The sequence below is a fragment of the Magallana gigas genome, chromosome 2, assembly GCF_963853765.1.
Source record: "Magallana gigas chromosome 2, xbMagGiga1.1, whole genome shotgun sequence".
Lineage (NCBI taxonomy): Eukaryota > Metazoa > Mollusca > Bivalvia > Ostreida > Ostreidae > Magallana > Magallana gigas.
In genome coordinates this window covers 40,561,175-40,576,988 of record NC_088854.1, presented here as the reverse complement: position 1 = coordinate 40,576,988, position 15,814 = coordinate 40,561,175, and the positions used below count along the sequence as shown (strand labels likewise).

The following is a 15,814-nucleotide window of genomic DNA, read 5'->3' as shown; positions in this document are numbered from 1 at the left end:
ACAATAAACAATTCATTTTAGATTCATTAATAAGTTAAAAAAAGGGTTGATTTTTAATATACTTTTGAAAAATATAAGTAAAAATGATGGCTAATGATGTAGGAATAAACTTATTCAATGCCAATTCTTTAAAACAAAAATAGAGTCACTGATTGCAAATGAGTTGTGCAATATCGTTCAAAAGTTTCCTTATTTTACAACATAATTTCCTTGTTTTAATTATATTTTTTTTCTACAGATCTGTTAAATCTTAGACTAAACTCAGCCCATCAATTATGTATTAAAACTTTAAATTATGATATTTATAAACCATTTTTGTTATGGTTATAATAACACGTATACCCTATTCCATAAATATCGAATATTCATTTATTCAAATGATGTATGATACATGGCTATTTGGATTAACAGAATTAAAATTAGATATTTTATCTCACGTTTAATTTAATTTCTAATCCCATAAACCTCTTAAACTATAAAAGAAAATACGCAAAAGTGGTACATAGAGTACTAACTGTTCAGCGGTATTACATGTGTATGGACGCTAGTTTCCTTCTTGAATGCGGCCAATAATTACATCGACAATTTCAAAAGCATTTGCCGCTCTATAGCTTCTCAATCACATTGATCTGAATCTTTAAAATTTTACCGCATTTTTCCAATTAACGAAATAGAATTTAATATGTATGTCATACATGTAAGATGTTAAAGAAATACTTTGGAATCATTAAATTTCGTGGGGGGCAATTTTCGTGGATGGCTTAAATTTTACAGGTTCGGGGGACGTAATTTCGTGTATTCTCATATATCTACAAAAGGAAATGTGTCTTTTTTACCCTAATTTATCAATTCGTGGAGGATGTTATTTCGTGGATGAGAGGTACTCACGAATTTCACGAAAATTGAGCTCCCACGAAATCTAATGATTCCACAGTAATCAGTCATATGTTTAAAAGTTTAAAACTCAAGTCGATATCCTGATGCTATTATTTTTACATTGCCGTTTATTATTGATATTCATTAACGTGTTTTAATGTTGATGTTAATAATACTATTGTGACGATCAAACCATAAGCTCGTGCAATGATCTTTGCGACGACACAAATTTGACTACTTGACTCGTTTAAAAGTTGCAGGTATGTAAATTCATATTAGAAAATACATTGGCAAGTGTAAATACTGAATTTTATTGTTGTATAACAGATCACCAATTATAATTGAACCTTCATTAAAATAGAAATGATAAAATCAATATACACTGCCAAAATTCGGTGCCAGAAATCAAGTTACTAGCAACACTAAATGAACGATTAAAATCATATTTACTTAATAGTATGTATTTATTTATTAGTATATATAACATTTATATAATATAACAAGTTATCTTTTGGTATGGCTAGCCTTCAATTTTAAAAATAAGTTTGAAATACAAACGGTTAACCATACGAAACATATTAAATAGTATATAAAGTTATATTATCACGTTAAAACCGGTATGGCTAGTCTTTACTTCTAGAAATAGTTTTGAAATATCCAAATACTTTAATAATTTTTTTATATTCTATTGGTGAAAATATTTTTTCCAAACTTTTTTACTAAAGGTTTGAAGAACTGATTTCAAATTTATTGTCTAGCTTCATAATGATGCCCTACAGAAAAAGCTAGTCTTTCGTTTCTTTAAGGTAGTACAAAACAGATAAGCTAAATTTTTCCCATAATTTAATTTTTCTGAAATTTTTATATTTTTTTCTTTGGAGTGGAATTTTTTAATACGTTTGAAAAAGTTTGACAAAAATCCGAGCTCACAATTTTTGCTCACATCGCACCAAACCTACCATTGGAATCTCCTTTCACTGGAGTGTAAAGTGAAACACAATGTAGTCATTGTTATAATTTTCTATGCCATTTAGTTATTTTTCAAGATATTACAAATATTTTTGCTGCTATTTAAACAGGAGACCTTCTTTTTAGTTAAAGATACTGAAATAAATTCTAACTGGTAACTTAAGATTATTTTTCATGCGACATAATGTAAAACTAGCGCTTGTGAATGCTCTTTTAAGACGAAAATTTGCAGCACTTAACGGTATCTAAAAAGAAAATGTATCATTCAAATTTAAATAAAATTTAACAGTATAATTGTCATGACCTTGTAATTAAAATATATCAAAATAAAGAAAATTTAACCATTGGTTTTAGATTAATTAAGGATTAAGTGTGTTTGACAGAGGTATAAATTAATAAAAATCCTAGATGACGTCATCATATTTGACCTTTGACCTGTTGATATGACCTTGAAATTTGTTTGAAAAAAAGCCTAAACACTGGTGGTGATTGTGTCCAAATTTCAGGTCTTTACTATGAACAGAACACAAGTTACGCATTTTAAAATGATATAAGCCTAAATTGCACAAAAATCATATGAACACCATCCAAATGTATGTTTCAAAATATTCGAAATATGTTGTATCCTAAATTTGTTTGGCCTTGAGTAATTTATGGGCATGATTTATATTTTTTTCTTAAGATAATGGACTGAATTAATTTTTACATTATATTAAGTCATTATTTTGTGTATTTGAAAAAATATTTCAAATAATTAATTTCAGGGGTGTTTCGTACTACCTGAAATTAACAGGTATTTAGGAGATTAATTTTAAAATGTGACACTTATTTACGATCGATTGGGTAAATGTTATACTTGATCAGAAAAGAGAAAACTGAAATTTATCTTGCAGATCCAACCCTACCATTCTATCCAACACAGCAATTGTCACTCATGCAGTTCAATGTCCATTATTTTAATCAACAGATGATAAAGATATTGAACAGTGTTCTAAGTCTACAGTATTTATGATTGGTTATTGTTGAGCCAGTGTGTCGAAAATTAACCTAAATGCTTATGAAATTAAATCTAAAACTTCTCTTGTTTTTTTTTTTTACCTTTTTATCAGGTACTTTAATATTTAGAAAAAGTTGTTACACCGAATTTTCTCCAGACCTATTTAACACATTAAACGACAGAAGTTTTCATATTTAAAGCTTTGGTAGAGAACATACATTTCTTATGCTATACTCTCAGAATGCTTGCTATTTCATACAATTGATTAGAATAGGCCAGCTTTTAAAATATATGAATTAGTTTTAATTTTCATAGGCACACATCAACAAAAAGATATGCATTAAAATACACTTATTAAACAATAGTACAGAAAAATAAGACAATACCGATTGAAATAAATTACTCAAAACGAAACATCAAATGAAGAAATTGGTATTTTGCTACACTTGCTTTGTCTTTAATGGCTATTTTCTGTATTAATGCTAGTATTTAGTAACAGTATCAAATTTTGAACATTTAAAATGGGCGAAATTGCAATCACGGAACGAGCCAGAACTGTTGAAATTTTGGTGTCTGGTTTATTCTTACGACAGGATATTCGTTTTTAATTTACTTTTCGTTTTGTCTTCGATATTCCTTTCAATGCTTACCGACATCGCCGTATTGATTTGTATTTAATTTCCTTCGCTTGTCAGTTTTAAAAATCAATGTAAAATGTACAGAAAATTTGATGCTATTTGTTGGGGAAAAAAATTGTTAGCCAAAACACTAAACGTGTATGTTTAGTTAGCTAAAACTGCAATAGAAATCGTTAGAACAGATTAGGCTATCAAATACAATATCAAACATGCCCGATGGAAAAAAATCTCCTTTTTTCAACTTTTTTATTGATACAAAATTGTCAATGATGACAAAATTGGTAATTATAAAAATAAAAATAATTTTAAAAATCTTTATTTCTTAGAATACCGCAGCTTTGTTTTAGTCGGCAAAAATTGAGTGACAGGAGATATATACGCTAGTAATTATGTAAGTCATTCATATAACAAATAAACTTCCAAACTCAACAAAACACTACATGTTAAGCAGCCTCATCAACTGTGACGACTAAACAGATTGCACTGAAAGTGTCCAATTATTTATACCATATTTATGTACCTCACAGAACTCATCCACAAGTAGAAAAAAACTATGTGGGGAAATAATGGCACAATCAAATCAATGTAGCATAGTACTTGGAATTATGTAAACCGCTTGTTACAAAATACATAACATATATAATTCCTAAAAGTGATGTCAATGATTAAACAAATTGTGCATGTGCAAAAAGAGACAAATAATTATTGGTACTTGTGCCCACGGATGAATATGATTTTGAAATCTCAAATCATGAAAAGTGATTTATGTACTTTTAAATACACAAGAACAAACAAGGTTTATTTGACATTGCTCACTGAAAATCAACCATAAAATGTACTTAAAAAAAGATGAACAAGATAGAACTGTTGTTGATAATTGGGAAATGGGATCGATACTGACCAGTGTCGACACTACAAATAATATAGCACTGGGGGCTTAAATGTATCGTGAATTTATAAGCAAGTAAACCATACGACAAATTCCTAATGACACATAAACCCTTAGTAATGAAGATAATGAATTTTCTTTAAAATTGTCAACACTTTTGGTGTGACATCAAGTAGGTATAGATACGTTTGATGTTTAAGAAAGAAATTTCTGTAGCATTAATGGTCATCGGTTTTTATTATTTCCAGACTGACCAATCGCTATTTTATCTAAACGCTTTTTCCAAACTGCTATAATCTTAAACGTATACGTATAATGCATTAATTTTCAATTAATTTGAAAAAAATTAAACTTTGAAAATTGTTGCCTCCTTACAGTATATAAAACAAACGAAAGAATGACAAGTTAATGATAACATTTAAAAAAATTAAATAAAAAGGACATCTCTGTTAGTCTGATTTTAATTAAAATAGGAAATTTAAAAATTATCCATTTAACATATGAAGACTTTTGCGATAAGTGATTTACTTTAGTCTTAATAAGCTGATTAAATAAGAGAGTATTCAACAGAAAGCATTTTCCTTTCTGTTACATCAAGCTAGCAATATTTTAAAAACAAATAACAAAGATCATTAGTCCGTACTAAACAAGTCGATGGTATAGTTATAACATGAGTGGTTGTGTATTTGGCGGATTGGAAGATAAGCGTAACAAGAAAAATCAACTTTCTTATCGACATTGCTCACCTAAAATACGTTTTTCTTTTTCTTTTACCGTTACGGTCGTGGATTAAATGTATAATATCAACAACTGCATCTCAATCGTATTAAACTAGTTGTTTCATAATTAAAACGACAGATTTTAGTATATCTAAATGTTTTGTACTGTTATATAACATACATTATTACATGTACATTAAACATTTTTACATATTATTTTTTTTTATACATTGCATTTCATCTATTTTCGTCAGTATGTATCCATAATTTCAGCCGAATAGTTCTTGTTCAGACAAATAAGAATTATTCCATGCAAAACATCTGCTATAATAACAATGTGCTTATCTACTTTTACATGTAATAGCAAAGGCCATTTTTGTTAATCTTTGTCGTTTATCTTCTCATATAACCAACATTAAAAAATAAATTCGTTTCTGTAACTAATCAATGACATGTTTGTTCATAAATTAATATCGTTATATATTTCACGAAAATGATAACACAACTCATTTTCGTTATATTTTTTAAAAGAATGACTGAACTACATAATGTGAAACACAAATGTACTAAACAAATGTATCATGCGTTACATCAAGATATGCATCATTATTGACACCAATTTCATTGCTTTGTAATACAATTTCAACATTATATAAATTTTGGATAGGATCAAGGTATTGAGATGACACGTTGCTTCTATTATTTGTCGAGTTGACGGGACTGTTTTGACTTATCATTCCACCTTTTGCTATACTGGATTCCGTAACATTTATGTAATTAAATTTTTCGCTGGTCTTTGGCTTTAAATATGATTTATTACTGTTGCTTGAATCAGAATTACAGGACGAGTCTATTAGAGAATCACTTATGTCTTGATTATGTGCTTGGGTCTTGATCTTATCATATGGTACGCCAGTGGCTTGATTTGATGTTTGTAACTCATCATATTTGCCAACATGTCCTTGTTCATTGCGGCTATCGTTTCCTTCTGTGTCCATTAAATACTCGTTAATTTCATGATAAGTTTCTTCCTCCTTGACTGGTTTCCGGTGGACAGACATCTGTTGTGTATACTTTTTTCGTTTTATACCAAGTTTAATACAAAATTGTACTGCAATGATACCAAGGAACAGTGCAATTACACTACCAATCGCTAAAATATACATGTTGGTTTGTTGTGGAATCTGAATATCTGCAGTGGGTGATGTTGAGGTCAGAGGAAGTACAGGTGAGTTAGAGAAAGCTTGGACATGATTAACGCTAGGCATTTTATATCTTCTTTGTGGAATCTCTGAGCTTCCGCTGAATCCTTTAAAAGGCAAAAAGATTATCAACACAAACCATTTTGTGCCTGAAAATGCATTCATACTATTATGCGAAGAAATGAGAAATCACCCCCCCCCCCCCAGGACCCCCCCTCCCCCAAACCCCCCTAAAAAAACCCACCAAAAACCAAACCCAAACCAAAAAAACCGAAACAAACCACTAAGGCATCCAGTTATATGATGGCATAGTTCTTTATCGCATTCGCATTCCTTGCTGCATCGTTCTCCATATAAACCCTTGTCACAAATCCTTGAACAATCATTTCCATAAAATCCAGCGAGACAATCTGAAAAATGATATTTTAAAGTTATTTTGTTTTAAAAGTAAATTACACAATGCACAATTAGGTATGAATAATATTAAATTTTTATTCATTCGAGAGTTTTGTTATTATCCAGTTTCCTTAATATCGTAGATTTAATATACATTTTGTACTGACATAGAAAACAATATATTACTTACCAACGCATGTTGATCCGTTGAAGTAATGGTTATAACAACACATATAGGTAATTCCATCCCTAGCAACAAGAATATGTATTAATATCAGCGATATGAAAATAAAAGGAACACTGGAAAACTACATACCTCGTGAAGCCTTCCTGTCCCTCACACATGCTTTGTTGGTTAACTTTGTAAAAGTGATTTTCCTTTGATGTCCAAGTCAATGCATAATATGTGATATGATTTTTGTAAATGTCAATGTTTCCGCCTTTCAGTATCTAATTTATATGAATAAAATGTTTAAACATATACATTGATTTCCACAATGTAAATTACTTCACTCCTAATTATAGCTAGTCTGAAAGACTGTTCATTATAAACATTTTCTTTAACATTTCTTTGCGTAATTTAGGTAAAATATACGACTATAATTTAATTTGTCAAAATATTTTGAACGCCAAATCTATTAAGTATCCCGATAATGGAGTCATTTTTTTGGTTGTTAATTCTCACGCAACAGTTTCCTTCTTCTAAATTTAGACTTATTTCCTTGTTTTATTCATTTTTGTTTCTATACATCCGTTGGATTCTGATGACTATATCCATTACTATACATATCTGTATCATTTTTGTAATCCAAGTTTAAGCTTTTGAAGCAAGGGTCAATTCTTAAAGTATAAGGACAATTTTGTTTCGTAAACGAACAAATAAATTGTTAGAAGTAATTCATCTTACTTTTCTGAAAAGTCTGTTCTTCGAAATTTGTATTGACAATCTTGCATGCCGTGATTTATTTAAATTTGCACTGATTTGTCTATTTAAGTCTTATCCTTGCTTAATGTAATACACCAAGATAATATATCAAGTTGAAATAAAAAACCACTTTTTGTTTTGTAATTTTTTTCTTTATAAATAATACCTTATTATGTAAACGATTTTAATCAATCTTGGATAATATATTTACACATTCATCAAAGAACCTGTTGACATGTTCCAAAAAGTTAATTCGCTGTCGCGCTTAATACGAGTTTATTTGAATATTGATACATTAGCCAGTTTGCCAGTCTGATGTATTTTTCGTCATTATCACAGGAAGAATAATGTTATTAATTACTCAACATATCTTTCAGTTCGTTAAAAGCGTACAACTAGTTGGAAAAAGAAATCAGTAATTTGGTTTTTCAACAAGCTATAATATTTCTTCGAAGGCTTAAAATGTGACTGAAAAGTTTTTTAACAACGCAGATATGCGTAATAAAACCTCAAACGGCACTATAACGCAAAAAGACGTTTTAACGCTTTTTGGAGGGAATTATTTCAACCTTCAAAAAGGCGTTAGAACGCCTTTTGAAAAGGAGTCATAAAATCAAATAATAAAATTAAAGTGTTATAATTGCGCATTTCCGAAAGGCATAATGACGCAAATAAAAGGCGTAATTACGCTAGTAAAGACGTAATATTGCATTTTAGAAATGTGTTGCAACAAATATCAAGCAAAAATAGGCTTTATAACACCTTTCTTAAAGCATTGTTGTGTATTACAGTATCACAGTACCAATACATAAGTAGTATGCTTTTAAAAAGCTGCACGGCCAAAAGGGCAAATGTTTACTCTAAAATGCTAAAAAAAAATTGTACTAGACCATCAGGCCAACAGTAATTCGAGACCAGATTCCCGGATAGAGGGGAAATGGTAGAAGTAAATTTATATTACATGTACCATAATGAATGTTATACACGTATAACACTTTTTTTTTTTTTTTTTTTTTTTTTTTTTTTACATATTTACCATTAACTATGTATATCATAAGTATACTTCTTTTTAAAGATCGCATGGTTTTGGTATTAATTTCTGAACTCATTTTCTCAAATTATGTCTATCTTACTCAACCTGTGCAAGCAAGGGTTAATATCTAGTATTTTTTAATCAAAACAAACAAATAGAATCACAAAAAGGAGTTACGATAATTTTCTACAACCCTAACTGCTGTCGCTGAGCAATACCCTTCTGTTACACTCCATCCAACTTACTTAGAATAATTTCGATTTTGGGAGTAATAGTATGTAACAATATATTTTTGTCCCCCTTTCCACTTTTTAAAGATTTTTTTCTTTTTTTCTTTTTCAGGAGAATCTATCACTCCCATTACAAATTGCACTGTTTCATAAATTACTGGTATCATCTATTAGAGTATATAATTTATGTTTTTGCAATGCTATGATATACACTAATAGGAATATTGAACTTGCATGCTCAATCTGGTAAATAATTTATCTGATAGACTTAAGAAATAATTTGTATTTCACATTCCATTATTTGTCAGATGCAATATGCAGTGGAGCCTCAGTTATTCGGACGCTTTCATTCCAAAGTCCAGTCTTACGGATAGGTGAGACATCCAGATATCTGAAATGTGTCTCGTGTAGTATTGAATGATAATTTATTTGTTTGAAATGGGGGTTTATACTGTTTTCTTTGCCTTTCATACTTAAAAGCAACAAATTAGAGCTGTCCTTTGAAAATTACTTGTTTTTGATACAATATAATAATGCTTTATTTTGTTATTTAGTCTGGGAATATATAGCCAAAACTACATGTAACTAAATATATTGTGCCCAACTTCCGATCAGCTGTTGGTATGCTTTCCTTTTTTATTTCTTCCCACACTTCCGGTTTTGACCTAATCTAAAGAGATTCGCGAGTGACTTCATTTAAGAATTTTTGAATATGTATAATGTGTATAAATACATTCTTCCTTTGAAATAGAGTGGTATTTTACAAAGTGATTGCACTTGACAGGTGCACAGTGTAAAGATATCCAAGCTATGTGCAGTGATGCGTGACTAATCCTGTCTAACCAGTACTGTTGGTTGGTAATATTTAAAAATGATTTAAAAGTGATTTGGGAAGTCAGAGTGTTTATCCGAGCGTCAGGGTCTAGTAGGTGAAAAATATGTTAGACTAAACTGACAGGCGTAATCTTTCTATTGTATAAGCGGAGTATTTTAGGTTTTAACATCCAGTTAAATGAAGCAAAATTTATAGATAAACAGAATTTTTTTTTCGAAAACCCCCCAGACTGTTATGATCCGAAGGTGAACCGAGACAAAATAACAGATAAAAAATCTGTTCCCAAATAAAATAGCCTGTAAATTCAATTGTCCGGATATCCGGTGTCTGGATATCTGATATCTGAAGCCAACTGTATATAGAAATGTATGCATAAAAGTAATATATATAGATATGACAAATAAGATTTAAAAATATGTCTCACTCATTTATCATATATGTTATGTCGAAAATTATGACAAAAATATATAAGCCTATTTACTCAATTATTCTTGTGTAGTCTTGTGTAGTCTACCAAAATTGACACCAACAACAAGCGAGAATCTATGTTAACCACTGGTTAAAACACTTAACCCAGCTTTGCAAAATTGTTAACTTTAACCAAAAATTAACCAATCGTTAAGCAATTTAAAGAGTTTAATCTCTGGTCAAATTTAAAAACTGGATAAGAGATTTGACCAGTGGTTAAAGTTAACCAGTGTTTTGAGCAACCTGGTTATGATCCTGATGGTTAATCTGTTCACCATTAAGTCTCCTGAACATGGTTTCCTATATATAAACTTACATTGCACGAACATATCGCATTTAATTTGATCACGCCCACTTTTTGCATCATGATCATATTTGTGGGGGAGGACTCTGCCATCCCGGTTACAAAAAGTGGAATGAAAAAGTTTCATAAGTTTCAATTAGCAATTTCGATCTGAACAGAGACTCTTTATGAAGAGAATGTGGGATCCGATTTTCCGGATTATGACACTGTGCTTTTTTCCGAATTTATATCACCACTCTCTGAAACTGATGACGAAGCACAAAATGAAAAAGTCTCTATTTTAGCGCGTTAACGTTTTAAAAGAGCCTCCCCCCCCCAAAAAAAAAGGTTATGGCAAAACAATGTAAATTTACTTCAAATAGTTTTGATATATTTTCCTTATAATTAAAGGGTCTTGTATATGATAATAACTTAATCCAAAGGGTCGGATCACGTCTCGTTGTCATGCGCAGAACATCAGATCAAGGAGACGCGAAAAGTCGAGATTGATCTGTTGAGTTGCTTCTGGCAACTTGTCGTGATCCGGCTCTTTGGATCAAGTTATGATTATGATAATATATAATAACCATTTATTCGCCGTTTGATTAGGGTTTGAATTCGATAACAAGAAGCAAATGACGTTAAGACTATTTCTTTTTATTGTAAGATGATATCTTGAACTTTTAAAATAACAAGGTTTGTTACGACCCACTATTCAAAATTTATCGAAACAAAGCAGTAGAATGAATTTGGAGTACTAGTGTAATAACAAATGCAAAAATTCAACTTCATTAGATTCATTCAGATTTTAATCTTCAGTGAATTACCTTCATCGTAATTGAAATATGTTTCAAGTATCTTCTACCTCCTTATAAAGTATCCATGATTTTTAAAAGGAACAAAGTGATACTATTTATTGAATTTCTCATTTTAGTTATTTGGTTTTCGTTATTTTTAATGCAAAATTGTCCTGATTAATGAATTTAAAAAATATAGCATCTTTGCGGAACACCATGTCTATAATGATACTGGCATGTTTATACCTATTTTGTAAGGTAAAACATGTTCTTACCCGATGGCTTAAATTTAAACATCAGTTCGTTTACGCTAACAAATGAATGCAATCTACATTGTAACAAATACTTATCTATTTTAAGAGAATTGATTAAAACAGAAGTCTCGTTATTCATTATATAAGAAACACTGTCCTGTGTAACATAATACAAAACTCAATGTATTAAAGAAATGTATCGTGAGTAACATCAAGATATGAATCATTGTTGTCACCAATTTCATGGCTCTGTAATACGATTTCATCATTATGTATACTGTAGATTGGATATAGGTATTGAGTTGACATTTTGCTGCTATCAGTTGTCGAGTTGACGGGACTGTTTTGAATTGTGATTTCACTTTTTGTAGTACTTGATTCCATAACATCTATGTAACTATGACTTTCGTTAGTCTTTGGCTTTAAATATGATGTATTGCTGTTGCTTGAATCAGAATTGCAAGACGAGTCTATTAGAGAATCACTAATGTCTTGATAATGTGTTTGGGTCTTGATCTTATCATATGGTACGCCGGCTATTTGATTTGTTGCTTGTAACTCATCATATTTGCCAACATGTCCTTGTTCATTGCGGCTATCGTCTCCTTCTATGCCCATTAAAGACTCGTTTATTTCATTATAAGTGTCTTCCTCTTTGACTGGTTTATGTTGGACGGACATCTGTTGTGTATACTTTCTTCGTTTTATTCGAAGCTTAATACAAAACTGTACTGCAATGATACAAAGGAAAAGCGCCATTACACTGCCGATTGCAAAAATAAAAATGGTGGTTTGCAAGGGAAACTGAATATTCGTTGTAGGTGATGTCGAGGTCAAAGAAAGTACAGGTGAGTTGGAGGAAGCTGGAACATGATCGGTGCTTGAATTTTCATAACCTCTGTAGGAAATCTCTGAACTGTGATCGGTGCTAGAATTTTCATAACCTCTAATGGGAATCTCTGGTCTTCCGCTATTACCTATAAAAAGCCAAAAAAAGATCTTTTATTGATCTTCTATAACTAAAAAAAAGCATTTGCTATCACTAACCAAAGAAAAAATTAAAATAAAATATTTACCAAAAATGCATCCAGTTATATGATGGCAAAATTGCTCTGCAGTGCATGTGCATTTATAGCTGCATCGTTCACCATAAAAGCCGTTGTCACAATTTTTAAAACAATCAGTTCCATAAAATCCAGCAAGACAACCTAAAAAATGATAATTCAAAGATGTATTATAGCTTAATTCAGTAAGTACATGTAAAATCTGTAGCAATTTGAACATTTTTAAATGCCTTTCTCTTTTAGAAGTCATAAAATTGATAATACACTGTTGACATAGAGAAATATGAGTTACTTACGTACACATGATGATCCGTTGTAATAATAGTTGTAACAACACGTAAACGTAATTCCGTCCCTATGAGAATAATCCATAATATCAGACCAATCAATGGTTACAAAATATGAAAAGAAAAAGGTACACTGGACCACTACATACCTTGTAACGCCTCCTTTTCCATCACACATACTTTGTTTATTGAACTTGTAAAAATTTTCTGCCGTGGATATCCAAGGAATTAAAGTGCAGCAATTGGATTTATGAATTGTAAATGTCATTATTTCCGCGTGTTGTTAATACTGAAATCAAAGGTAAGATGATTATCATAAGCATTGATTTCCGCAATGTAAATGATTTCAATCCAAATCATCTCTAGTTAGATCGAAGGTTGATTTATCAACTTCAACTTGAATATTATTTCTTGCGTAACTTAAGTGAAAATGATGACTTTTGTTGTACGTGTCAAAATCTATAAAATGCTTAATATATAGAAAATTGCAAAAATAGGACACTGTTTCAGTAATGCATTACATTGCAATAATTTCCGTTTTCTACAACATAAATAAAGTTTTAACAAAGTTTAATTACTACACATCCGTTAGATTTTAATGCCGCTTAGAAAAAAATTCATTACGGATTAACATGATTTTTTTAAAAATCAACGATATTAATTTTTCCTATATAAAGTTAAATTTTCAAACAACTGTGGTCAAACTTTTGTATTTGTGAACGTACAAATGAACTGTCAAATATGCATACTGTTATAATTTTAAGCAACTCGTTGTTTATTAGTCCCCTACCGGTTTTCAAAGGAGGGGTCTATAGCTTTCCTCTTCATCCGTCAGTCTGTCTGTCCCACTTCAGTTTTCCACACATTTTTTCTTTATGCGTTTGAGGAATAATATGTTTGCTGAACAGTTTCAAAATGTCAAACTACAGATCAAGTTTACACTTTTATAACGTCTGGTTGACATATTTTCGAGAAAATTATTTTTTGGTATTCCAATTTTTTAATGTTCGGGTTCTTTATCGGGTTCAATGTGTATTGAATAATGGAGGAAAGTATGTAGTCAGTAATAATATCGTGCATTACTTGGACCATTCCTTGTGTTGTTTCTAACAAACAAAAAAGTTCTGGAAAATAGTGTCAAGCATTGTGTTGTAAATTTAATCGACATGTTTTTTTTGTATTATTACAATCGGGTTCGTTATCTGGTTGGTCTGTTGGTTCGGGGTACAGAAGACGGTAAGAAATGATAATCTGCATAACAGTGCATTGTTTTCACAAATTTCTACAAACCTGTAGGGGTCGTGTATTGCTTATGCAATACTCTCAGAATGCTTGTTATTTTTAATATTACCCACACAAAATGGATAAGAAGTAAGGGTATAGGCGCTTGTTTCCGTCATATGCTGTGTTGCAGTACAAATATAGTTCCATTCAACTAATAAACAGAGTCACTTATTTACCTTGACGAATGGAATAACAGCATATTTCGTACTGCATCACTTGCATCTTGCTGGATTTCGCGCCAAAAACACCAACAACAGTATATTATAGAAACAAGCGCCTATACTATCCTTTCTAATCCACTTTTATCGTTTTTAAGTTCTTGTGTGGTTTATAAGAAATATAAATTAAATAACAGATGAAACAATAATGCAGTTTATGAAACGCAATATATATCACAACAAATTTGCGTATAAATGACTGCAATAAATTAAAATATTCATTCTCTGAGTAATTATATGAAATAGAGTATTTGACAACCGAACGATATATGATATGTACAATGGGTAAATTAAGTGATCTAAGACAAACATACTGATCACTATAGGCCAAACGCAGGCCCTATTAACAATATAGTTCTATATAGACGAAATCTTGAAATGATTAGTCATGATGGTAGGGACTTCCTTTTAGGGTTTCAAACTAATGAATGATCAATAATTATTTTACATTCAAACCATATCTAACATTGTAAAATGTATGATAAATACTTGGACGCTACACCAAAACTAAAAAACAAGAGTGATTGATCGACGCAAAAGTATAAAATGAGAATTTTAAAGATGGCAAATCAAACTAACAAAAAATGATGATTAGATTATCATCCGAAAAAAAGTAATATTGATGAGATCTTTCTGTGAACAAGGGTTTATACTAGGTCAAAGAAATACACACTGTCACTCATCGAACCATTAATTTGTTCTATTTAGTTGTTAAAGGGTAAAAAAAATATGAATAAAATGATACTGTTACGTTTTTTATTATCAATTTACAATTCTGTTAAAGTATCCTTTCATCAGAGCCAGATCACCAGATAAAAAACGACAAATACTTCCTGACAGATTTCAAACTATGATATTTCAATTAGCAATTTATTCTAAACAGTTCAGTTTTAATTTCATTTTGAAAAATGTCGTTGAGTCTCGGTACTCCAGAAATCAATTACGCGTTTCGCACTGGAAATGGCAAGAGATAAGAAATATATAGGGAATCTTTATTTACCAAAAGTGATTTTTTCTACATGGTTGTATGGGTCAATCTAACGGATTAATTGACTGTCGCTTTTGCAAGAATCAAAGTTCAGCATCCCCTATCACTTCACGTTTTAGTGACCTTTGCCTTGACCAATCACTTAATCGCTTTTGAAATTATTACTGTTATTATCTGCTGCATCGAAGAAGCAATCCAAACAAAGCAGTGTCAAAAGTGTACAGAGTACAATATGCTGCATTTTCTTGTTTTTCTTTATTGTTAAAGAGGTGAATTAAAATTGGAAAAATCAAATTTAAGAAGTCATGAAGCTAAATCTTTCACTTAAAGAGGAAAAACGTGAAGCGATTTGCTAAGTGACAAATATTCAGATAACTGTTGACTGTATGTTTACAAAGTGTTTCGCAAGAATTGAGAATGTTGTTTGGTATCGCAAAGAAATTCAGTCATTGTTTGTAAATA

At 30.6% G+C, this 15,814-nt stretch overlaps 2 protein-coding genes across 3 annotated transcripts; both read right to left on the bottom strand.

Annotated features, from left to right (window-relative positions):
• Window positions 1–5,364: 5,364 nt before the first annotated feature.
• On the bottom strand, window positions 5,365–7,493 carry LOC105317719 (uncharacterized). The gene is made up of 4 exons (XM_011414454.4): window positions 7,003–7,493; window positions 6,877–6,935; window positions 6,572–6,700; window positions 5,365–6,397 (listed from the first exon to the last, which is right to left on the bottom strand). Exons 1-4 carry the CDS (start codon window positions 7,029–7,031, stop codon window positions 5,655–5,657), a joined length of 960 nt encoding a protein of 319 aa, XP_011412756.3. The 5' UTR covers window positions 7,032–7,493; the 3' UTR covers window positions 5,365–5,654.
• A 4,095-nt stretch (window positions 7,494–11,588) lies between these two features.
• On the bottom strand, window positions 11,589–13,308 carry LOC105317718 (uncharacterized). Of its 2 annotated transcripts, none has more exons than XM_011414452.4 (4): window positions 13,012–13,308; window positions 12,872–12,930; window positions 12,588–12,719; window positions 11,589–12,488 (listed from the first exon to the last, which is right to left on the bottom strand). In XM_011414452.4, the coding sequence occupies exons 1-4, from the start codon at window positions 13,128–13,130 to the stop codon at window positions 11,698–11,700; spliced, it is 1,101 nt and encodes a 366-aa protein (XP_011412754.3). In that variant the 5' UTR covers window positions 13,131–13,308; the 3' UTR covers window positions 11,589–11,697. The 2 variants fall into 2 exon arrangements, with proteins under 2 accessions (XP_011412754.3, XP_065932680.1); XM_066076608.1 differs by having other exon boundaries at window positions 12,876–12,930.
• Between the last annotated feature and the right edge of the window lie 2,506 nt (window positions 13,309–15,814).

Coding starts and splice junctions, on each gene's coding strand:
- LOC105317718 (XM_011414452.4), bottom strand. CDS start 13,130: ATGACATTTACAATTCATAAATCCAATTGCTGCACTTTAATTCCTTGG. Junction 12,931..13,011: donor GGAAAAGGAGGCGTTACAAG/GTATGTAGTGGT, acceptor TTATTCTCATAG/GGACGGAATTACGTTTACGT. Junction 12,720..12,871: donor CAACGGATCATCATGTGTAC/GTAAGTAACTCA, acceptor ATCATTTTTTAG/GTTGTCTTGCTGGATTTTAT.
- LOC105317719 (XM_011414454.4), bottom strand. CDS start 7,031: ATGTGTGAGGGACAGGAAGGCTTCACGAG. Junction 6,701..6,876: donor CAACGGATCAACATGCGTTG/GTAAGTAATATA, acceptor ATCATTTTTCAG/ATTGTCTCGCTGGATTTTAT. Junction 6,398..6,571: donor TATAACTGGATGCCTTAGTG/GTTTGTTTCGGT, acceptor TGCCTTTTAAAG/GATTCAGCGGAAGCTCAGAG.